The following is an 18772-nucleotide window of genomic DNA, read 5'->3' as shown; positions in this document are numbered from 1 at the left end:
GGAGAATTTCTGAACTGATGCTTACTGAACTATGGGGGGGGGAAAAAAAAAACTTAGTTCTTTGGGTTGTTTTGTATGAAATTATGAAACTTTGAAATATTGGGGAAGCAGATAATGAATGACCCATATATTTTTTTTAACATCACGTCGCTCTAGCCATGGCTTCATCACATATATCTCCTGTACTTATGTCTGTGTGTGTTGCTCACCCTGAGCGTGTGGTGCTCCTGGGCCAGGTAGGACAGGATGTGAGGGTTCACAAGCACCGTCTCCAGGAAGTGACTCCACAGAGCAGTGAGCTGGGAGCACAGATGGCTCACGTCTCTGCTGATCTGCTCGGCCACCTTCTCATGGCCCTCCTGCAACTGAAGACGACATGTGCTCAGTGCTGTTCAGACATTTACAGAGCACGTTTCAAAGAATGTTTACTTTAGTTGGATTATAAGCCTTTAAGTGTTGGGTTGAGTTTGTTTCTAAAAATCTGTGTTCTTATTGGTTAGTTCTGGACTTGCACGCACATTTGACGTTGTGTTCAGACAAATTTACATAAATGTTGGATCGCAGTGTGACTCTGAAGTGCTGTATGTTTGCAAGTTTTCTCCCCGACAAAACCCACAATGTCGATGAAACGTTTTGCATCGACAAAGGCGCCTACGAAGGTTTGAACTTTGAGAGAGTTTAAACAAGAGAGAAATGTGAGAAAATGTTAATGCCTGTGTGAGAAAAGTGTATAAAGTGTGTGGTGAGGGGTTATTTTTAGAATGTAACCCCCGTGATAAATGAGGAACCAGTGCACTCCTTATTTTTACTACTGCACATAGAAACTAGCCTAATAAATATGTTAAGTTTCAAATGTGCTTTCAATTAAATGTGTTCATAAAATGATATAACACTGCAAAACACATTTTAAAGGTTCACTATGTAACTTTTTTGTTAGTGCTTGTCCCCATGAATATGCTATTGCTTTGCTTTAATATGGTATTAAACAGATCTATCTCATGGAGACACATGGGTAATGCTACTGGACTAAGTTAAAGTCAGATCTGTGTAAAGGCGACCCCACTCATAGTAAGAATGCATGTTTTTCCAAGTTATTTTTCAGCAATAAGCTGAATAAATGTAAGGTAGATGTGTAAAATGCCATAAATCCTTTCCAGGCAGAGCAATAACATCTCCAATAACATTTCTGGTGGAGGGTCCACCAGAAAAGTGACATAGTGCGGCATTAATAGAAAAGCGTCAGTACTACATTGATCAAACAGTTGGTGTAATTGTAAAAACATACAGAGACCCACCTGCAGTTCTATCGTGAGCTGGTTTAAGGTCTCATCCAGAGGCAGAGGTTCTGTGGGAAAATCAGTACGTTCATTATAAAACCTGATGAGATGATGAGTTTTTACTTGTGCTCAGTATTAATGCTACTGGTAATTAAAATACTCACATTATTATTATTATTATTTTTTTATTTTTTTTTTTTTAAGGGAATAAAAATGAGGCAGAGAGCGTTTAAATGTGACTGTAATATATTTAAAATGATACAAAAGATACAGGTCATTCACATATATTAAACACTGAGAAACAGAAATAATGTGGCTTGAAAATAATTCATTTTCAAAGTGTAGAGAGAGAGAGAATAACAAAGAGAATGAGGGAAATAAAGAGGTAGAGAAATAAAAAGAGAGGAAGACATAGAGGGAGAGAGAATGACAAAGAGAGAACGATGGAAAGAGAGGCAAAAATAGAGGCAGAGAGAGAGAATAACAAAGAGAAGAAAGACAGACATAGAGGGAGAAAATGGCAAAGATAAAATGGTGGAAAGAAAGAAAAAGAAAGAGAAAAGAGAGGCAGAGAGAATAACAAAGAGAAGAAGGACAGACAGAGGGAAAGAATGGCAAAGAGAAAATGATGGAAAGAGAGAGAGAGCGAGAGAGAAAGAGGTAATGTCAAAGAAAATGGTAGAAAGCAAGAGAGCAAGAAAGCGAGAGGAAAGATTAATTTTTTTCAATTGAATTTTCTTTATTTCTTCTCATTATTATTTCTTCTTTATCCACTGTCCTGAAATACTGTGATCTTAGAGACAATAAACAATGAAAGACTTGAAGGACGAGGGAGCGCAGACATGAACGTGCCTCTCTCACCCGGCTCTAGCGGCGTCTGCTGGAGCTGAGGGATCTCCTTCATCAGCGCCGTGTGATACGAGTGCAGTCCCCTATGAGCCGCCAGCAGGAGGCGACACAGTCTACGGTGCCACGTGTGAGCCCTGTGTGCACAGCTCTCACTCGCCACGTAAAAACTCCCCTGTGAGAGAAGAAGAAGAGCAAGAAGAGAGGGAGAAGAAGAGGAGGAGGAAAGAGGGAGTAGAAGAGGGGGACAGAGGGAGAGAGGGAGAAGAAGAGGGGGAGAGAGAAGGAGAAGAGGAGGAGAGAGAGAAGAAGAGGGGGGGAGAGGGAGAGAAGAAGAGGGGGAGAGAAGGAGAAGAGGAAAGAGGGAGAAGAAGATGAGGAAAGTGGGGGAGAGAGAAGAAGGGAGGACAGAAGGAGAAGAAGAGGAGGAGAGAGGGTGAAGAAGAGGGGGAGAGAGGGAGAAGAAGGGGGTAGAGAAGGAGAAGGGGGGAGAAAGAGAAAAAGGAGGGAGAAGGAGAAGAACAGGAGGAAAGTGGGAAGGAAGAAGAGGGAGAGAAAGAGAAGAGGGGGAAAGATGGAAAAGAAAAAGAGGACGAGAGACAGAAGAAGAGGGGAGAGAAGGAGAAGAAGAGGAGGAGAGAGAGAAGAAGAGGGGGAGAGGGAGAGAGAGACAGAGAACAAGAGGGGGAGAGAAGGAGAAGAGGAAAGAGGGAGAAGAAGATGGGGAGAGTGGGGGAGAGAGAAGAAGGGAGGACAGAAGGAGAAGAAGAGGGGGAGAGAGGGAGAGGAAGGGGGTAGAGAAGGAGAAGAAGGGGGGAGAAAGAGAAAAAGGAGGGAGAAGGAGAAGAACAGGAGGAAAGTGGGAAGGAAGAAGAGGGAGAGAAAGAGAAGAGGGGGAAAGATGAAAAAGAAGAAGAGGACGAGAGACAGAAGAAGAGGGGGAGAGAAGGAGAAGAAGAGGAGGAGAGAGAGAAGAAGAGAGGGAGAGAAGGAGAAGAGGAAAGAGGGAGAAGAAGAGGGGGAGAGTGGGAGAGAGGGTGAAGAAGGGGGTAGAGGAGGAGAAGAAGGGGGGAGAAGGAGAAAAAGGGGGAGAAGGAGAAGAAGAGGAGGAAAGTGGGAAGGAAGAAGAGGGGGGGAAAGAGGGAGAAGAGGAAGAGGAGGAGAGACAGAAGAAGAAGGGAGAGAGGGAGGGAAAAGAAGAGGTGAGAGGAGAAGAAGGAGAGGAGGAGAGAGGGAGAGAGAAGAGGGTGAGAGAGGGAGAAGAAGAAGAGGAGGAGGAAAGAGGGAGGGAGAAGAAGAGAGGGAGAGAGAGAAGAAGAGCGGGAGAGAGGGAGAAGAACAGGGAGAGAAGAAGAGGTGGATAGAGGGAGAGGGGGAGAAGAAGAGGGGGAGAGAGATAAAGAGAAATACAGACATAGAGAGGAAGGTAGAGCGAGAACGACAAAGAGAGAATGACAAACAAAGAGAGGGGTAGCAATAGAGAGAGAAAGAATGGCAAAACGAGAATTGCAGAAAGAAATAGAGAGAGGGAACGAGAGAGAAAAAGCAAATGTCAAACAAGTATCTGGGGAGGACACTCTGAACATATTTGAGGTTGAGTCTGCTCGGACATGTCACTGAGCTTTAAAACAGGACACTCTGAGGAGGAGGCACAGTGGTCATCATCAGGAGGAAGATGAGACAGAGCTGGACACAAATGGGCCTTAAACACAGCCTGGACTGACAGTAAAGACGCTTCAGTGAGGGACGCGGCCCGAGCAGGACGTCACATATCCCTCTTTAAAGGGTTTAAAGCAGCACGTCTATGGTTTATGTGCTTCTATGAAAAATGCATCTGAGCACAGACGGCTCGTTAGTGCGCAAGGTGCTGTTTAACCACGTTTGGACTGATTTATTATCCAACGCAGCAGAGTTTCTGTCAGGACAAAGTGTGACAGCAGGTTACAGAAGATTCAAAAATGTTTTTCTATACAAATATTAGTCAATGTGCAACTCAGGGAGGAGTATAATTTGAGAGAAGTCATTTAAAATAGGAACTGCTGACATAAAAGAGTCAGACGATAAGTAAATCCATAAAGATAATCTATGTTTTATACAGATGGACATCAGTCTGTGTCCATGCCCACCGCTGCGTTATGTTTGAATCACACATTTCCAGAAGTTTAACTTTTCTAGTAGAGGTTGTTTCCAAGGAGATATTATTGCTTTGACAGAAAGGTTTCACAGTGTGTCATTAAACTCATCTGCGTTGCATTTATTAATTACAGGTGTTTTAGTGCTCAGAAATACATGCAGTGAGCGGAACAATCTGACCTGTGACTTGACCTGGAGGCAGTGAGAGCTTAATACTGTAGATACGTTTAGAAATAAATATGTAATATGAAATAGATATGTTTAGATAGAAATGGATATTTAATGCCATACTGTGGGACATTCTAGATAAAGCAATAGCATTTCAGTGAAGACAAGAATATAGCGGACCCTCCACCAGAAAGTTACATAGTGCACCTTTCCATCAGTCCCATAAACAGTGGAACAACGATATCTGTGATGTCAGGGGCCCCTTGATGTCACAGGGGCCACATGGGCTCTCAGTGTTTATACTGTAACAACTGCATCATCCTGCAGCCCCGATTCAAGGAAAAAAGTGTGTCAAAACTGTATATAGGCGAGTCTAGTCCAATTGAAAATAATAATAACTATGTACTATGATTTCATGTTGAAAAGCACATTCTTATGTCTAAATAAAGAGTGTTTTTTTTTTTTTAAATTATCATCATGGTATCAGAATCGGTATTGAGTATTGAAAATGAGCTTGAATTCTGTGTGTGGCGACAACACTATTACCTTAGGCACCTTTAATATATATTTTTATCGTCAAGGAGACTGCCTTTTTTCCTCCCCTTCCTTGCAGAACGATTGCTCTGCAGTAGATGGCTCTCTAACAAAGCAGCTGAACACTCCGGCGTCTCTACACTCCGGCTAATCCTTTGTGCCGTCTCTTCAGCATCACTCCTCCTGTTGACGAGTTCACAGTTATCGTCTCTTACATTCTGGAGTTCCTTTTAAGGCCATGTTGTTTTGGTTGCACTGCACGAGTTCAGCGCTCCAAAGGCATGCAGTGTCACTAGCTGCAGGCGAGCGGCGTGTCCGGCCCTATCATCACGCCGGTGTGCACTCTGTAATTGCATAGAAGCGCTCTACGTAAAACCAGGAAGGAACATCTGTGTGTTTACTTTCATAATTCTCCTCTGCTTTATGGAAGTCCCTCTGTCAGACAAGATAAATAGCTATTTTTCTGTAGAAACTAGTTATTAACCTAAATCTGTATTTTCTCAGCACCGACAACGTTTCCAAAAAAAAAATCATCTTCAGGGTCATTTTGTTTAGCTTTAGCCAGTTAGCACGATGTTGCTACTAAACACTAGCTGATATAATAGGCTTAATGTGTAAATTATAATTAGCATTTTGTTTGCATTATGGCCGTACACCTCGTAAATGTCAAACTCGTCTATTCTCAGAAGTTAAGCAGCGCTGGGCCTAGTTATTACTTGGATGACAGACTGTTGGGAATATCATATGCCCCAGTGGGACAGCCGTGAGTTTAATGCAAACTAATGCTCTAATGCGTGTCATTGTGTCCTTAGGCAAGACACTTCACCCACCTTGCCTTGTATCAATGTGGTGAGTCACTGGATGGGCCAATTGGTTCCCACTACAAAGTATGAAATGAACGTCACACTGCTTACTGCTTTGTCCAATAATGTTTTTGTTGTTTTAATTATTCTCATTGTGGTTATAAATGCCTAATACGGCTCAAGTTAAAAACAATATGGCTTTAAATACAATTACAAAAGCACGGGGTTGTCTATGGAGCACTCAACCCTGCAAATATGTGCAGTATAACTTCTCTTTTCCAGAGCTAGCATCTAGGAACAAATCAGCTCACACACGGCTTTATTCCAATGTAAAGTAGCATCATATTTTCCAGAAGTCCCACTTTTTTTATATGTATAGTTTTGGGGTGCAACTTATACTCAGATGCAACTTATATGTGAAATGATTAAAGTATAGAATTTCACGTCTTTGTTATTGTCACACTGACAAACTGAACATTTTAAATTTCAACATTACAGTTTAAAAGACATCTAAGAAAGACTGAATTTTTTTTCATGCCCGCTTAAAGAAAAAGGTATTCTGATGAGTCTGATGACATCCACACAGAAGCAGCACTTCATCTACCTCCAGAGCTGACGGAGTTGTTCAAAAGTGACACAGAGGATGAAGAATTCAATGGATTTATTGATTTGGAGTGAGATCCAGAGTAAAATTGTTGCTTGTTTTTTCTGCTTTATTTATCTGATAAACTGTTAATATCTTACGTGAACAAACCAGACACGTGTTCAGTTCTGTCTGTGCTTCATGGAGCTGAATAAATATAAATGTGTTATGTTAGCGTGTTGTACTGATATTCAGCCTGTTGTTCTCTATTTTATTGTTATTTTTATAACTTGCCTTTAAAGATAAAATGTCTGTTCTTGGTCTCGGATTTTGTAAAAAAATTTCCCCCAAAAATTCGACTTATATATGTTTATTTCTTCATTATTATGCAGTTTTTGGCTGGTGTGACTTCTACTTCGGAGCGACTTATAGTCCGGAATGTACACTACTTTGCTTTTATCTCTCATATGAAGCACTTTGGTCAGCTAAAGTTGTTTTAAACGTGCTGTATAAATAAACTTGAATTCAACCGAATAGTTGTATTTCGGATGTAGAGGTCAAAGGTTGAGCACTTCCTGTTTCTGATCCAAAATGTACGCAGAGGATTGTGCCAAAGAGGGCATCTTGCTTGTCAAAAATTGCACGTGACAGAGTAAAAGAGATGAGCCAATGATAACAGAAGTATTTTTTATATTACTGGGCACAGAAATTGATTATGGCTTTGACTAATAACATAAACCCATCATATTCTACCTTCCCCAAACAAAAAACAAACAAACAACTGGAAGCTCGGTTCAAATTCACTTTCTCTCCCCACTACAACACACTGAGCTTGTACACACTCACATATTTTGACTCAACACCGCTGCAACATTGTGAAACCATAGCCGACAGGTAAACAAGAGTCTTAAAATAACGTGAGGGAAGAACACTGTACCTGCGTGCTCTTGGGCAAGGTACGTGGCAGCGAGAGAGAGCGTCATTAGGGTGATCAAACATACCCCCCCCCCCCCTGTCTGGGTAAACGTGTAGCCTATTAAAGTGCACAGTGAGGGGTGGGAGTAACAACCAGGAGCAGAGCCTGGGGGGCACTGGTCCACACTCATTAGCAGTTACTGTGCGCTCTGTGACGTCTGCGCTCGCTCCCACACGGGATTTAACAGGGATACAGGCGGGGCGTACAGGAGGGGCGTACAGGAAGGGCATATGGGGGGCATTAGAAACAGGGTGGGTGGGGTACGGAGATCAAGACGTCCATGGAGGTATCACATAATAACTCACCACTGAAATCTGAATGATCGCAATTAGCAAATCACAAAAACTGCAGCTGTACTTACATCATTTCCTCTGGAAACCAAAAATTTCCATCTCTAATTATGTAAAAAAAAAAACAACCCTGTAGTTCAGACCTCTACAAACTTATTCTAAAATGCAGATGATTTTTGTATTAGTTCATCAGTTCAGATTTCCATCTTCTCTCAAGTGTTAAGCTCCTGGGTGTCTTTAAAAGATAAACTTTGAACAGAATCCTGTGATCTAAACATAAATTGGAAAATAAATTGCAAAGCTTGTCAGAAAAATCATAATTAGAAATATTTTCCAAATGGTGCAGCCCTAGTATCACGTACAACTTTCAGACATGATTCAAACTCATAATATTCATATTCATGATCCCAGCACTTGCAAAAGATTCAGTTATACTGATTATATAAATGATGTGCCTTCCACTAAAGAATGATCTCTAAGGTCAAAGGTTTTGTCACCAGACGGAAATCTAAACTCTGCATTTGACCCGTCCCTCAATGTCGCCAGCCCATCAGGAGCGGTACTTGTTACTTTGTGCATCTCTCTGACTTCCTCTCACTACAGTTTCTCTGGTGACTTCATGTAACACTGACTGACTCTAAATGTCCTGTGCAAGGCCCAAAGGTGCTGGGATAGGTCACCTAAAACATCCAAAACAAATATGCACGAAAATTATTATCTAGGACTAACTTAAAATCTGATGTAAACATGTGATGGATGTTTGTTTGTACATGAGGAGCTTTTAAAGGCCATGTTAGAATGCTGCATGTTGCATCAAAACACACCTGGAGTTGTGTTTTGTTTCATTCACACATGTTTGCGTAGCACATTATTATTAGTCTGGGTACATCTCCAAAGCTCAAAATGCTCTGTTCCACCTTGTGATGTCATGAAGTGGTAGTTTTCAAGGTAACAGCTCCTTGTACCCTTAGTTCAGTAGAGATTGACAATTCCACAGCTGAATTCATCCTAATGATTGTAGTGAAGGTGTATGAAGTTTAAAAACAGTGGAGCACTACCTGTATTACCACTCAATGACATCACAAGGTGGAACAGGTGTTTTCTGTTTGAGAGAAGAAATCTGCTTAATTCTGCAGGGTTTGTGTGTTAAACATGTGTGAATGAAACAAAACACAACTCCAGGTCTGTTTGTGATGAGGAGACAACATTATAATATAGATCAGAAAATGGTCTGACATAGACCTTTGATCAAAACTTTACCCATGTAATTATAAGATATCTGTGTAATTTGCTGAGAAAAATAGGTCTAATTACAAAAGGCAACATCCAGAGGGGCATATTACATATAAAATAGTTTACTGCACTAATTATTGAAGCTGTGCACACAGCAACAGCTCTCTCATGAAATATTAAAGAGTTGTTCAGTTTTGAAAATAATATTCATGTATAAAAGTTTATTAAAATTCAATTTTGGTGGAACACAAGACGTAAAATCATTTGTTATTCTATGGATGAACCAACATGGTGGCAATTCCACAGCTCAAAGTTTCTACAATGCTGAAAGTCAAGGTAAAAGACAAACTGACAAAGTTCAACGTCTTCTCAGGACAAACAAAAGAGATTTTGATTTCACAATGACTTCAGCAAGTGATGCCCTTATTCAACCTAAAGATATGATCAACATGTGTGCATTTACCTTTTGGATATTTCATGGCAAAATACAATGTGATCAACAGGAAAACCTTTCCTGTCTGAGAGTGTGACATCATCAGCTTTACAACAAAACGCTGACAGACATGACAATTAGAGAAGTCAGCTGTTCACCACCTAATCATTTGACATTTCTTCTGTTACAACGTGCTGCCATTTTGTTTTTTCAGAATGGCCCCTGACTCGGTGCTGGTCTGTAAATGTTAATGTACCTCGGAGATGACAGGTTTGCAGTAGCCAGCTCCAAACACCAGGTTCTCTAGAGCCGACGCGTCTCCTGCACTCTCCGGTGAGCCCTTCCCCAGCCACGAGCTCTTTCCTGTCCGTGCAAAGCTGTAGGTGACAGAACATGGCATCAGTGTGTGTGTGTGTGTGTGTGTGCGCGCGTGTATGTGTATGTGTGTGTGTGGGTGCCTAATCAACAGAGAGCTGTGCTAATCTATATAATGCAATGCTAAATAATGGCAGCATGGATTCATCTCATAAGTGTTTAGGGGTCAATGCATTTAGCAGCTAATGGATGCTAGTAGTAATAGTCCAGAGCTAGCATCCAGGAACAAATAGCGTTAGCATTGATATCAGCTCACACATGGATTTAAACCAATGTAAAGTAGTCATTTTCAGGACAAAAATTCCCACTTTTTTCATAGTTTGTCCGGGGTGCGACTTATACTCAGATGTAACTAATATGTGAAATTATTCAAATATATTATTTCACATTTTCGTTATTGTCACGCTGATAACTGCACGAGGGCACTCCAGGCTTGTGTATCAGTATCTACTCCTCCTGTACCATTGAAGATTTTAAAATATCAACATTACGGTAAGTTAAAAAAAGCATCTGAGAAACACTGAACAAAAATGCCCCTAAAAGAAAATGGTATTCTGCTGAGTCTGATGACAGCCACGCCCAAGAGGAAGTGGTGCTTCATCTACTTCTAGAGCAGGCGGAGTTGTTCAGACGTGACACCGAGGATGAAGAACTCAATGGATTTATTGATTTGGAGTGAGATCCAGAGAAAATTAGTTTTTTCTGCTTTATTTATCTGATTAACTGTTAATATCTTACATTAACAAACCAGACACGTGTTCAGTTCTGTCTGTACTTCACGTAGCTGAATAAATATAAATGTGTTACATTAGCGTGATGTACTGATATTCAGCCTGTTGTTCTATATTTTATTGTTTTTATTATAACTTGCCTTTAAAGATAAAATGTCTGTTCTTGGTCTCAGATTTTGTAAAATAAATTTCCCCAAAAATGTGACTTATAGTCCAGTGCGACTTATATATGTTTTTTTTTCTTCATTATAATACATTTTTTCACTGGTGCGACTTATACTCCGAAGCGACTTATAGTCCGGAAAATACGGTACTCGCTTTTATTCAAGTACATTTACATAGCTTTGCAGTATTTTTCAGAAGGCATACTTTTACTCCTTTGTACCAACATTAACCTTAAATATTTTGTAACAATACTGGAGTAGATAGTGGATAGACATTGTAGTTACTCTTCCCGCTGAGAACACTTTTAAAAATATATATTTCTCGAGATCAAGTTAATTTATTGTAAAGTCCAGTAACATTACCTTCATATTATAAATATTAACTTCATATTATAAATCAAATGTTACATTCAGACAGTTACTTTTCTATGACTTGTTATAGTTGAGTAGTAGTATCGCTAAATACTTTTAAAATTTTATTTGAGCAATTTCCTGGACCACTACATTGTACTTGAAGTAATATTTTGAAGTAACAGTCCGCTCTAGTCCTCTCTGAGTGCGTGCTGTCACCTGATGAGTGGTTGATGTAAGGCCACCAGTGAAGCGTGGATGGAGACGGAGATGACCGACAGGTGGAAGTAGTCGAACATGACGGGGACATGGTGGTGTAGGCCTCTGCGCGGGTGGAAGTGCAGGCTCAGAGTGCGGGAGCTGATCAGAGGCACGGCCGCTATCTCTGCTAACCTGAAAAAAACAATATGTATTTATCTGAAAAGGGACAGTTCACGTTGATCAACCTCAAACAATGTAAATGTGCACAAGTTAGCAGATTCTGTAAAGGAATTTGAATTAACTTGTGTACGAATTGTGCTGTACAAATAAACTCGCCTTGCCTTGATTTGAGATCATTTTCATTGGTTGTCCCCTTTGCCAGATGTGAAAAGTTAGTCTAAAAGTGAATAATATGCTAATGCTAATGTTAATGCTAATGTGATGTCATTTTGCAGGTTTCAGGTGACAAGACACTATTTCAAAGTCAGTGGTGGATGAAGTACTCAGCTTTGTTAAACTGAAGTAAAAGTACAGATACAGAGGTGAAAAGTTACTCAAGTAAAAAGTATCACACGAAAAATCTACTTAGGTAAAAGTATTTAACCTCGTAAGACCCGGGCTCTTGCGTGGTTTTATTAATTTCTCTTTGTTATTTGGGCTGATTGGACCTGATGAGTGTTGTTGTGATGTTTTTACATGATGTAGTTTCTGAGAAAAACAACGTCCACATTGGAAGACATTCATTCTACATTTGAATCATTTGATAGAATATTTGAATAATGATTTGCAAAAAAGTATTTCTTAAGTGCCTGAACACAGCAACATTTGTCCTGAATGTAAAAACAATTGTGCCTCTTGGAACAATGTGTCTCATGTGAAGTGCTGCAAAGAGAAGCCATGCCTTTATAGAAAACTAATAATAAATAAATAAAATATTCTGAATATTCTAAAGTCTTAAAAATATTCTATATGTGTTGTCCACATATTTGGATGCCAGTTCCCAGGAGGTTAAGTACCAGTTTATAAATACTTAAGTACTTATAGAGTAAAAAGGAAAAGTGTTTAAGTGTAAAATATAGTGATATTGTTTTAAAAATGCTACATATTTTGGTTAACAACAATACAAGAATGAATTTTGTGTATTTATTTTGTGTTTGCTCAAAGCCGAAGCTTGAGCTCGAAAACTTCAGTGAGGATGTTGGAATCGCTCCATTGTCATTAAACAAATAGGGTTCCCCAGACGGCCTTTGCATTGAGTCTGGTTCTAAAAGAGACACTGGCGAGGTGCACAAGCCTGCCCATCTCTGCAGTAAAAGTAGCTTAAGTAAAAGAAAAACATTAGACGCTGAACTCAATCCCGTCTTATCTACCTAAAATGTAGTAATAACTTCTAATGTTAATAAATGTCATAAAGTTTTATATCTCCTCATTTTAAACCATGGGAGTTAATACATTTTTCAAGTTCGTAAAGCACTTCTTTCTATCCATTACTTGATTACTCTAAAGATAGATTTGTGTTCTGCACAGTAGACAGATTTATCAGACTTTAGTCCTCTATCATCAAGAACCAAATGATTATTACATCTCCCTGTTCCATCCATCCACTGCACAAACACGCTCAAGTCACTGGATTCTTTCATTTATTTTTTTGCACTCATAAAACTGATGTCATCTCAAACTCCATTAAAGGTGCACTATGTAACTTCTGTGGTTGAGGGTCCGCCACCTGCATGTCTCCAATGCTTCAACTGGAATATTCCACAGTATGGCATTAAGCTTCTCTCTCTATGAAGACAGGCAGGTGTCGAGTTCCAGGTCAGATCTGTGGTGAGGTGACCCCACACACAGTAATAATGTAAGTATTTTTGAGCAGTAAAAACCTATGTAATTGAATAAATAACTTTAATAATAGATAACTTTAATGCCGTACTGTGGATTTTTACAAGCAAAACAATAATAATAACCTCTGCTGTGTAACTTTTCAGCTGGAGGATATGTTACCTAGTTATTGATTTACTTGGTATGGTATACTGTATCATTAGACTTATCTGTCGCTATGGAGACAAGCAAGTGGCACCACCAGGTCAAGTTACAGGTAGGATCTGTGGAAAGGTGACCCCCGCATATTGGAAGAATGCATGTTTTTTAAGGTCTAGGTCAATCAGCCACTGTAAATTAATAAAAGTTAGAGAGGTTTAATGCCATACTGTGGAACAATCAAGACAGCAGCAGACCTCCCATCAGAAAGTTACACATGTGAGTCTTTAAATTTCACCCATGATATAACTCATAATAGAAATATACAGTTGGCTCTGTGCATAACAGCGCCCTCAACCTCACTCTTAGCACCACTACATCCTTTCCAATTTTACCTCTGTGAGGTTTTTGTCGAGTCACGCTAAAATGAATAAATATTTAAAAATCAGGCAGTGACAGGGAGCTGCAGGTGGCTTTGGGTCAAAGGTCAGAGGTTAAGGGGTTAGGGTCAGACAGTGGACAGGGAGCTGTGTGTAGATGTCACGACAACATTAAACACTACACAAATAAAATAAATACTTCATCAGAGACACTTCTGTGTTTAGGAAGAAGGATGTTTGTGTCTCAGTGTTAAGGCTAATGCTAATTTTGAGGTATAATAAATATGAAAACAGCAACACAGACTGAAGTATTCTACATATAAAAATAACTGTGTAGTGTTTATTTTAACTCATTTGAATTTGAATAGGTTGTTTCTCTCTGTTTTAATAAAAGCAACTGTTCGCTCGGAGACACAGTGTGCTAGTCACCGTGCTGCTGTGCACAGAGTCTATTGAACAAGTTATCTTCTCATCCTAAACTTGCTCCAGAAATGTCATTCTCCAATAGTGGCATTTTGTCTGGTAATGTATTGAAGAATTTCTACTTTTAACTGAGCTACTTCCCACACTTGCAGGGCATTCCTTTCTAGGAGAAAGAAAAGTGCACAATCATATGTCTCTGACTACTGTAATCAGCCAGGTATGTCAAAAACAAGGGCAGTAGACTTAAAAAAACACAGAGTAGCCCAACAAAACACGGGCTTTTGTGGTGTGTTCAATGCAAACTCGTCATTTTGGGCTTTTATTGTAATCACATGCATTGGCACACCACTTGCAGCCACCTGCTTAAATGCATAATAGGCCGTTTTCATGCCTACTTTGCGTTCTTGCTCGTGCATAAAAGCTGGCAGGAATGCGGTCAGCAAGGTTACTTTTGTTTCTGGAAGACTAAACATAATAGAAAAAGTACACTGAGGCATTTAGTGCAGTGTTGTAAAACGTACTGTTGTTCATTATCAGTGAAATGGAGATCCAGCTTCAGCTGAAAGTCCACCTCGCTCAGAGCCTCCTCCACCTGTGAACACACAAAACAGAGTCACACTTCTCTTCAGAGGGACAGTCAGCGTGTGCATGTGTACTGTGCTGGGAAGTAACTAAATACATGTATACAAATATACATGTTCAGGATACTCATTTTGTAAAACTGATAGAAACTGAAGATGATATTTAACCCAATTACTTTTTGATTTTATTACTTAACCAGGGAAGTCTCGCTGAGATTTGGTGTCCTGGCCCCAGAGGGAGAGCATTTGTACATGTTTTAGTATAGGGTAAAGTGAAGCGCCCAGAGGAACCTGCAGAGACATGAGGAGAACATGCAAACTCCACACAGAGAGGCTGTGAGGCTGTAGTAACTGCTGCTCCACCGTGACACCAACTGAAATACTGATTTAGCGTCTCGTTTTTCTATGTTGTCTCAGCTCATCAATCAGTGGGACAAGGCTACATTTTTACATAACGAGACCATTTTAGGACGTGATTCTACATTTTATAATTTAAATGAACAAATAAAATCAATTCTAATTAATTTTATTTTATTCTATTGTTTTTTGTTTTAATTATATTACATTATTTTCTGTTATAATGCTGTTTCCTCATCACAAACAGACCTGGAGTTGTGTTTTGTTTCATTCACACGTTTAACACACAAACTCTGCATATTTAGGCTGCGTTCTTCTCTCAAATAGAAAACACTCTGTTCCCCCTTGTGATGTCATCATGTGGTAATACAGGAAGTGCTCCACTGTGTTTTTAAACTCCATAAACTAGAATTATTTCAATGATTTAAGACCTGGGATTGCCAATCTCTACTGAACTAAACGTAAAAGGAGCTGGAAAATTACCACTTCATGACATCACAATGTGGAAAAGAGCATTTTGAGCATTGGAGATGTAAATTAATAATAAAGTGTTACTCAAACATGTGTGAATGAAACAAAATACAACTCCAGGTCTGTTTTTGATGAGGTAACAACATTAGAACATGGTTTAAAGCTCACACAAGTCCATTTAGCTTAATACCTTTTACTAACGCATAACAATGGAATGAACTAAAATACTGCGTGCTGTCCATTCATAACCTAAGGCACCCATGCTATTAAGGCTTCATGAATTTGCACCTCTTGACATAAACCTTAAACCTTTGTAGCATTTGTGTTACTTAAAAGTCTTTCTAATCCCATCTTTACATTCAATAATATCCACAGTTTGATCTCGTACGTGCACTCTTTTTTAAAGTCTAATGGTCCATGCGTGTTCAAAGTGCCACTGAATCCTCGGCGTTTAAAACACAAAGTACAAAGGCTGGTTGTAATGCAGTCGTTTGAAGAGCAGATGAGCCGTGTGCTAATCACAATCAAAGTGCTGACAGTCAAAGGCATGGATGTGCTAAACAGCTATTTGCTTTCTGTGATGTGAGTGATGTGGCGTGTATGTGTGGCTGCACGAGGCTGTTTCAGGGCTGCAGTGTGGAGCTGTGAGCTGGAGATAACCTCTGCACGAAAAAAACACCAAAGACTGAAACAGAACTGACACGACTCACTGTACATATTGGCTAATGAACGAGCTAATGTTAGGAGTAAGGGAGCTGTTAAGGTAAAGGCTTTTTTTAATTAATAACAAAACAAATTCATGAATTCTTCCTTGTATGTATTACTTTAGGATACAGCATTCTCAAATAAATCTCTCTCTCTTTTTTTTTTGTATATATTATCCATAATGTGGCCTGGCTACCCACTAATTTTAATTTCTTTGATTAAATACTTTATGTCATATTTGGCCAGCTGGATAAATGAAAGCTCTACTGGGCCTCTGCTGTTGGCCAGAACCCAAAGTAGAAAGTGCAGGGGAGTGAGCGGAAGATGAGAATAAATGAGTCAGTCCAAGGTGCCTTTGACTACGGACTACGGCAAGACGAATTATCCCATAGGAAGTCTGAAAAGCCCATAGCATAGGGTGTCATAGGGTCAAAGGGTATGGAAGGGAACAGCAGGAGGAGCAGGCACGCGTTGGCGGCTAATATTTTCACCTCACAGCAAAATGTTTTTGGGTTTGACTCTCAGACCTTTCTATGCAGTGTTTGCAAGTTTCTCCCTGTGTCTGGGCACTCCGCTCCCCCCAAACCATGCACAATAGGTCAAATCCTCCAGCTAAAGTAGTTCTGACCAAGACTAGCAACAAGATCTAGACGGGTTCCTGACAAGCTGCCTAATGACACTGAAGGATGGGTCAAATGCAGAGAACAAAAAGACACAGAGAGAATGTGCAAAACTTCACGCAAAAAAACAATTGACCAGGGAATTGAGCCTGTGATATTCATGCTTGTAGTCGTTATAATTATGAAGTGTAAAATGTGTTCTCATCAGACCATGCCAGAGACATCATATGCTTGTTTTTGATATTAGCTGGTCCGGCTCAGACTATAAGCAGACTAAGCAGCTGCGGGCCCCTAGGCCACCAGTGGGTCCCCAAGAGCCCATACATTTATACTGAAAATAATAAAAATATAGTAAGAATTATTGGGCTCAGGGCTTGTGTGTTTACAGCAGCCTAAATATCCCTCTAAAATGATTAAATTTGTTTTATATCTATAGTAGCAAAATATCTACTGCTGCTACATTTGTTTTTGAGTCGGGCAGAGGTGAGGGCAGCTCTGTGTTTACACTGGTGCAAGGACCCGACATAATGTAAATTTAAGCCCATTGTAGCCAACTGGACACATTAAAATCCACTAGAAATGAAAACAAAATGCCTAGAATTTCAAAAATCTTGACCTCTCTTATATGTTTGTGACTGTGGTAGTTGTGTCATTCTGGATGTTTTCAGTCTGATGTTGGTCAGATAAACACAATTACAATTAGTCAAGGTGATGAGAGCAGAGTCATAATGTGTCAAATGTGAATCACCAATAGCTGAACCAGGAGGCATCTGCTGTAGAGCCCCAGAGACAAATTCAGCTTAGGGCCCCCTGAAAGCTAGGGCCGGCCTTGGATATGAGCATACTTTCAGGTCCGGGGGTGGCTAAAGCGCTAACACTTAAAGCTGCTTTCTTCACTCTTGTTAGTACACGGTTCTCATTTATGCTCATTACAAACATATAATTCCTTAATTACAGGCACTGCTAATCTGATTCCTGCATGTGCACAGTGGTGACACCAGCTGTTATACTTTTCCATTAGCAGCAGTGTCATGCTTTTAATTCTGTTATGAGAAATTCAGGGTTTAATTAAAACTGCTACTGGACTTTAAAGAGCCAAGATGAAGGAACAAAAGTGGTGCATATACATTTTAATCTAAAGAAATGGGGTTTGTAAAATGCAAAAGTCAATCATGTTATATAACCTGGCAGAAGCAAAAGAAAGAGCATATTGTAAAAGCAACACTATGACAAAATGACTGTCTGTAGCTAAGAATATTAAGGGGGACAGGGAAGAGGGGAGGGACGGAGGGGAGGGAAGGGAAGGGACAGAGAGGAGGGAAGGCACAGAGGAGGGCAGGGACAGAGAGGAGAGAAGGGACAAAGGGGAGCAGGGACAGAGAAGAGGGCATGGACAGAGAGGAGGGAAGGGACAGAGAAGAGGGCAGGGACAGAGAGGAGAGCAGGGACAAAGAGGAGCGCAGGGACAGACAGAAGGGAATCGACAGACAGGAGGGCAGGGACAAAGGCACTGCTGTAATTGGCTGTACTTGGGTGGTTTACCCCAGTTTTACTTCGCCATCTGAAAGAAGCTGTGCACTCAATAATGGACAAATGAGGATATTAATGATGTGCCAAAGGATTACTCAAACACGTGTGAATGAAATAAGGTAGCAGCATTGTAACATGACTTAAAGCTCACAAGAGTCCATCTGGTCTACTATACAATCTTTAAATACCAAATTCCTCCTTCAGCGCAGTGAAAATCCAGTACCAGTTTAGGTTGAATACTTAAAAGCTTGGATGAGCAGGCACAAAGAGCAGAGCAACCTGATAAAACAAACTTTTCCCAAATCCCCTGGAGAAAGGCACAGGCATCTTTCCAATCCACAAATGTACAAATGTCCAATTTGTTTGTTTTGCCTCGGCCGGACAACTCCCACCATCAAATCGAAATGACCCGCCCAAAGCCAGAGTGCTCCCCTGGTCCACTGGGTCAGATCCACCATTGGAATCAAGACAAATGTATGAGCTAGAGTTGTCCAAGTTTATGAGTGAGTTTGTGACTGCCAAAAAGCATCCACTAGCGAGGTAAATCACAATAATGTTGTGTAGGATCCAGAATACACACTTCTCCAATACTTAAAGGTACTATAGTACACAAAAGTGACCCTTGTGAGC

At 40.2% G+C, this 18772-nt stretch overlaps 1 protein-coding gene across 1 annotated transcript in view; it reads right to left on the bottom strand.

The window, feature by feature from the left end:
- The window catches only part of fam135b (family with sequence similarity 135 member B), a 71410-nt gene that overhangs the window by 20606 nt on the left and 32032 nt on the right, over nucleotides 1-18772 (bottom strand). The window contains exons 4-9 of the mRNA XM_033974939.2: nucleotides 14400-14470; nucleotides 11117-11290; nucleotides 9533-9653; nucleotides 2139-2298; nucleotides 1296-1345; nucleotides 210-365 (exon numbers count right to left, since the gene is read on the bottom strand). Of these exons, the coding sequence (XP_033830830.1) occupies nucleotides 210-365; nucleotides 1296-1345; nucleotides 2139-2298; nucleotides 9533-9653; nucleotides 11117-11290; nucleotides 14400-14470 (732 nt within the window). The remainder of the gene's footprint in view (nucleotides 1-209; nucleotides 366-1295; nucleotides 1346-2138; nucleotides 2299-9532; nucleotides 9654-11116; nucleotides 11291-14399; nucleotides 14471-18772) is intronic.

This window comes from Periophthalmus magnuspinnatus, chromosome 11 (genome assembly GCF_009829125.3).
Source record: "Periophthalmus magnuspinnatus isolate fPerMag1 chromosome 11, fPerMag1.2.pri, whole genome shotgun sequence".
Classification (NCBI taxonomy): domain Eukaryota; kingdom Metazoa; phylum Chordata; class Actinopteri; order Gobiiformes; family Gobiidae; genus Periophthalmus; species Periophthalmus magnuspinnatus.
Note: the sequence above shows the minus strand (reverse complement) of the source record. Positions and strands in the feature narration are given on the sequence as shown.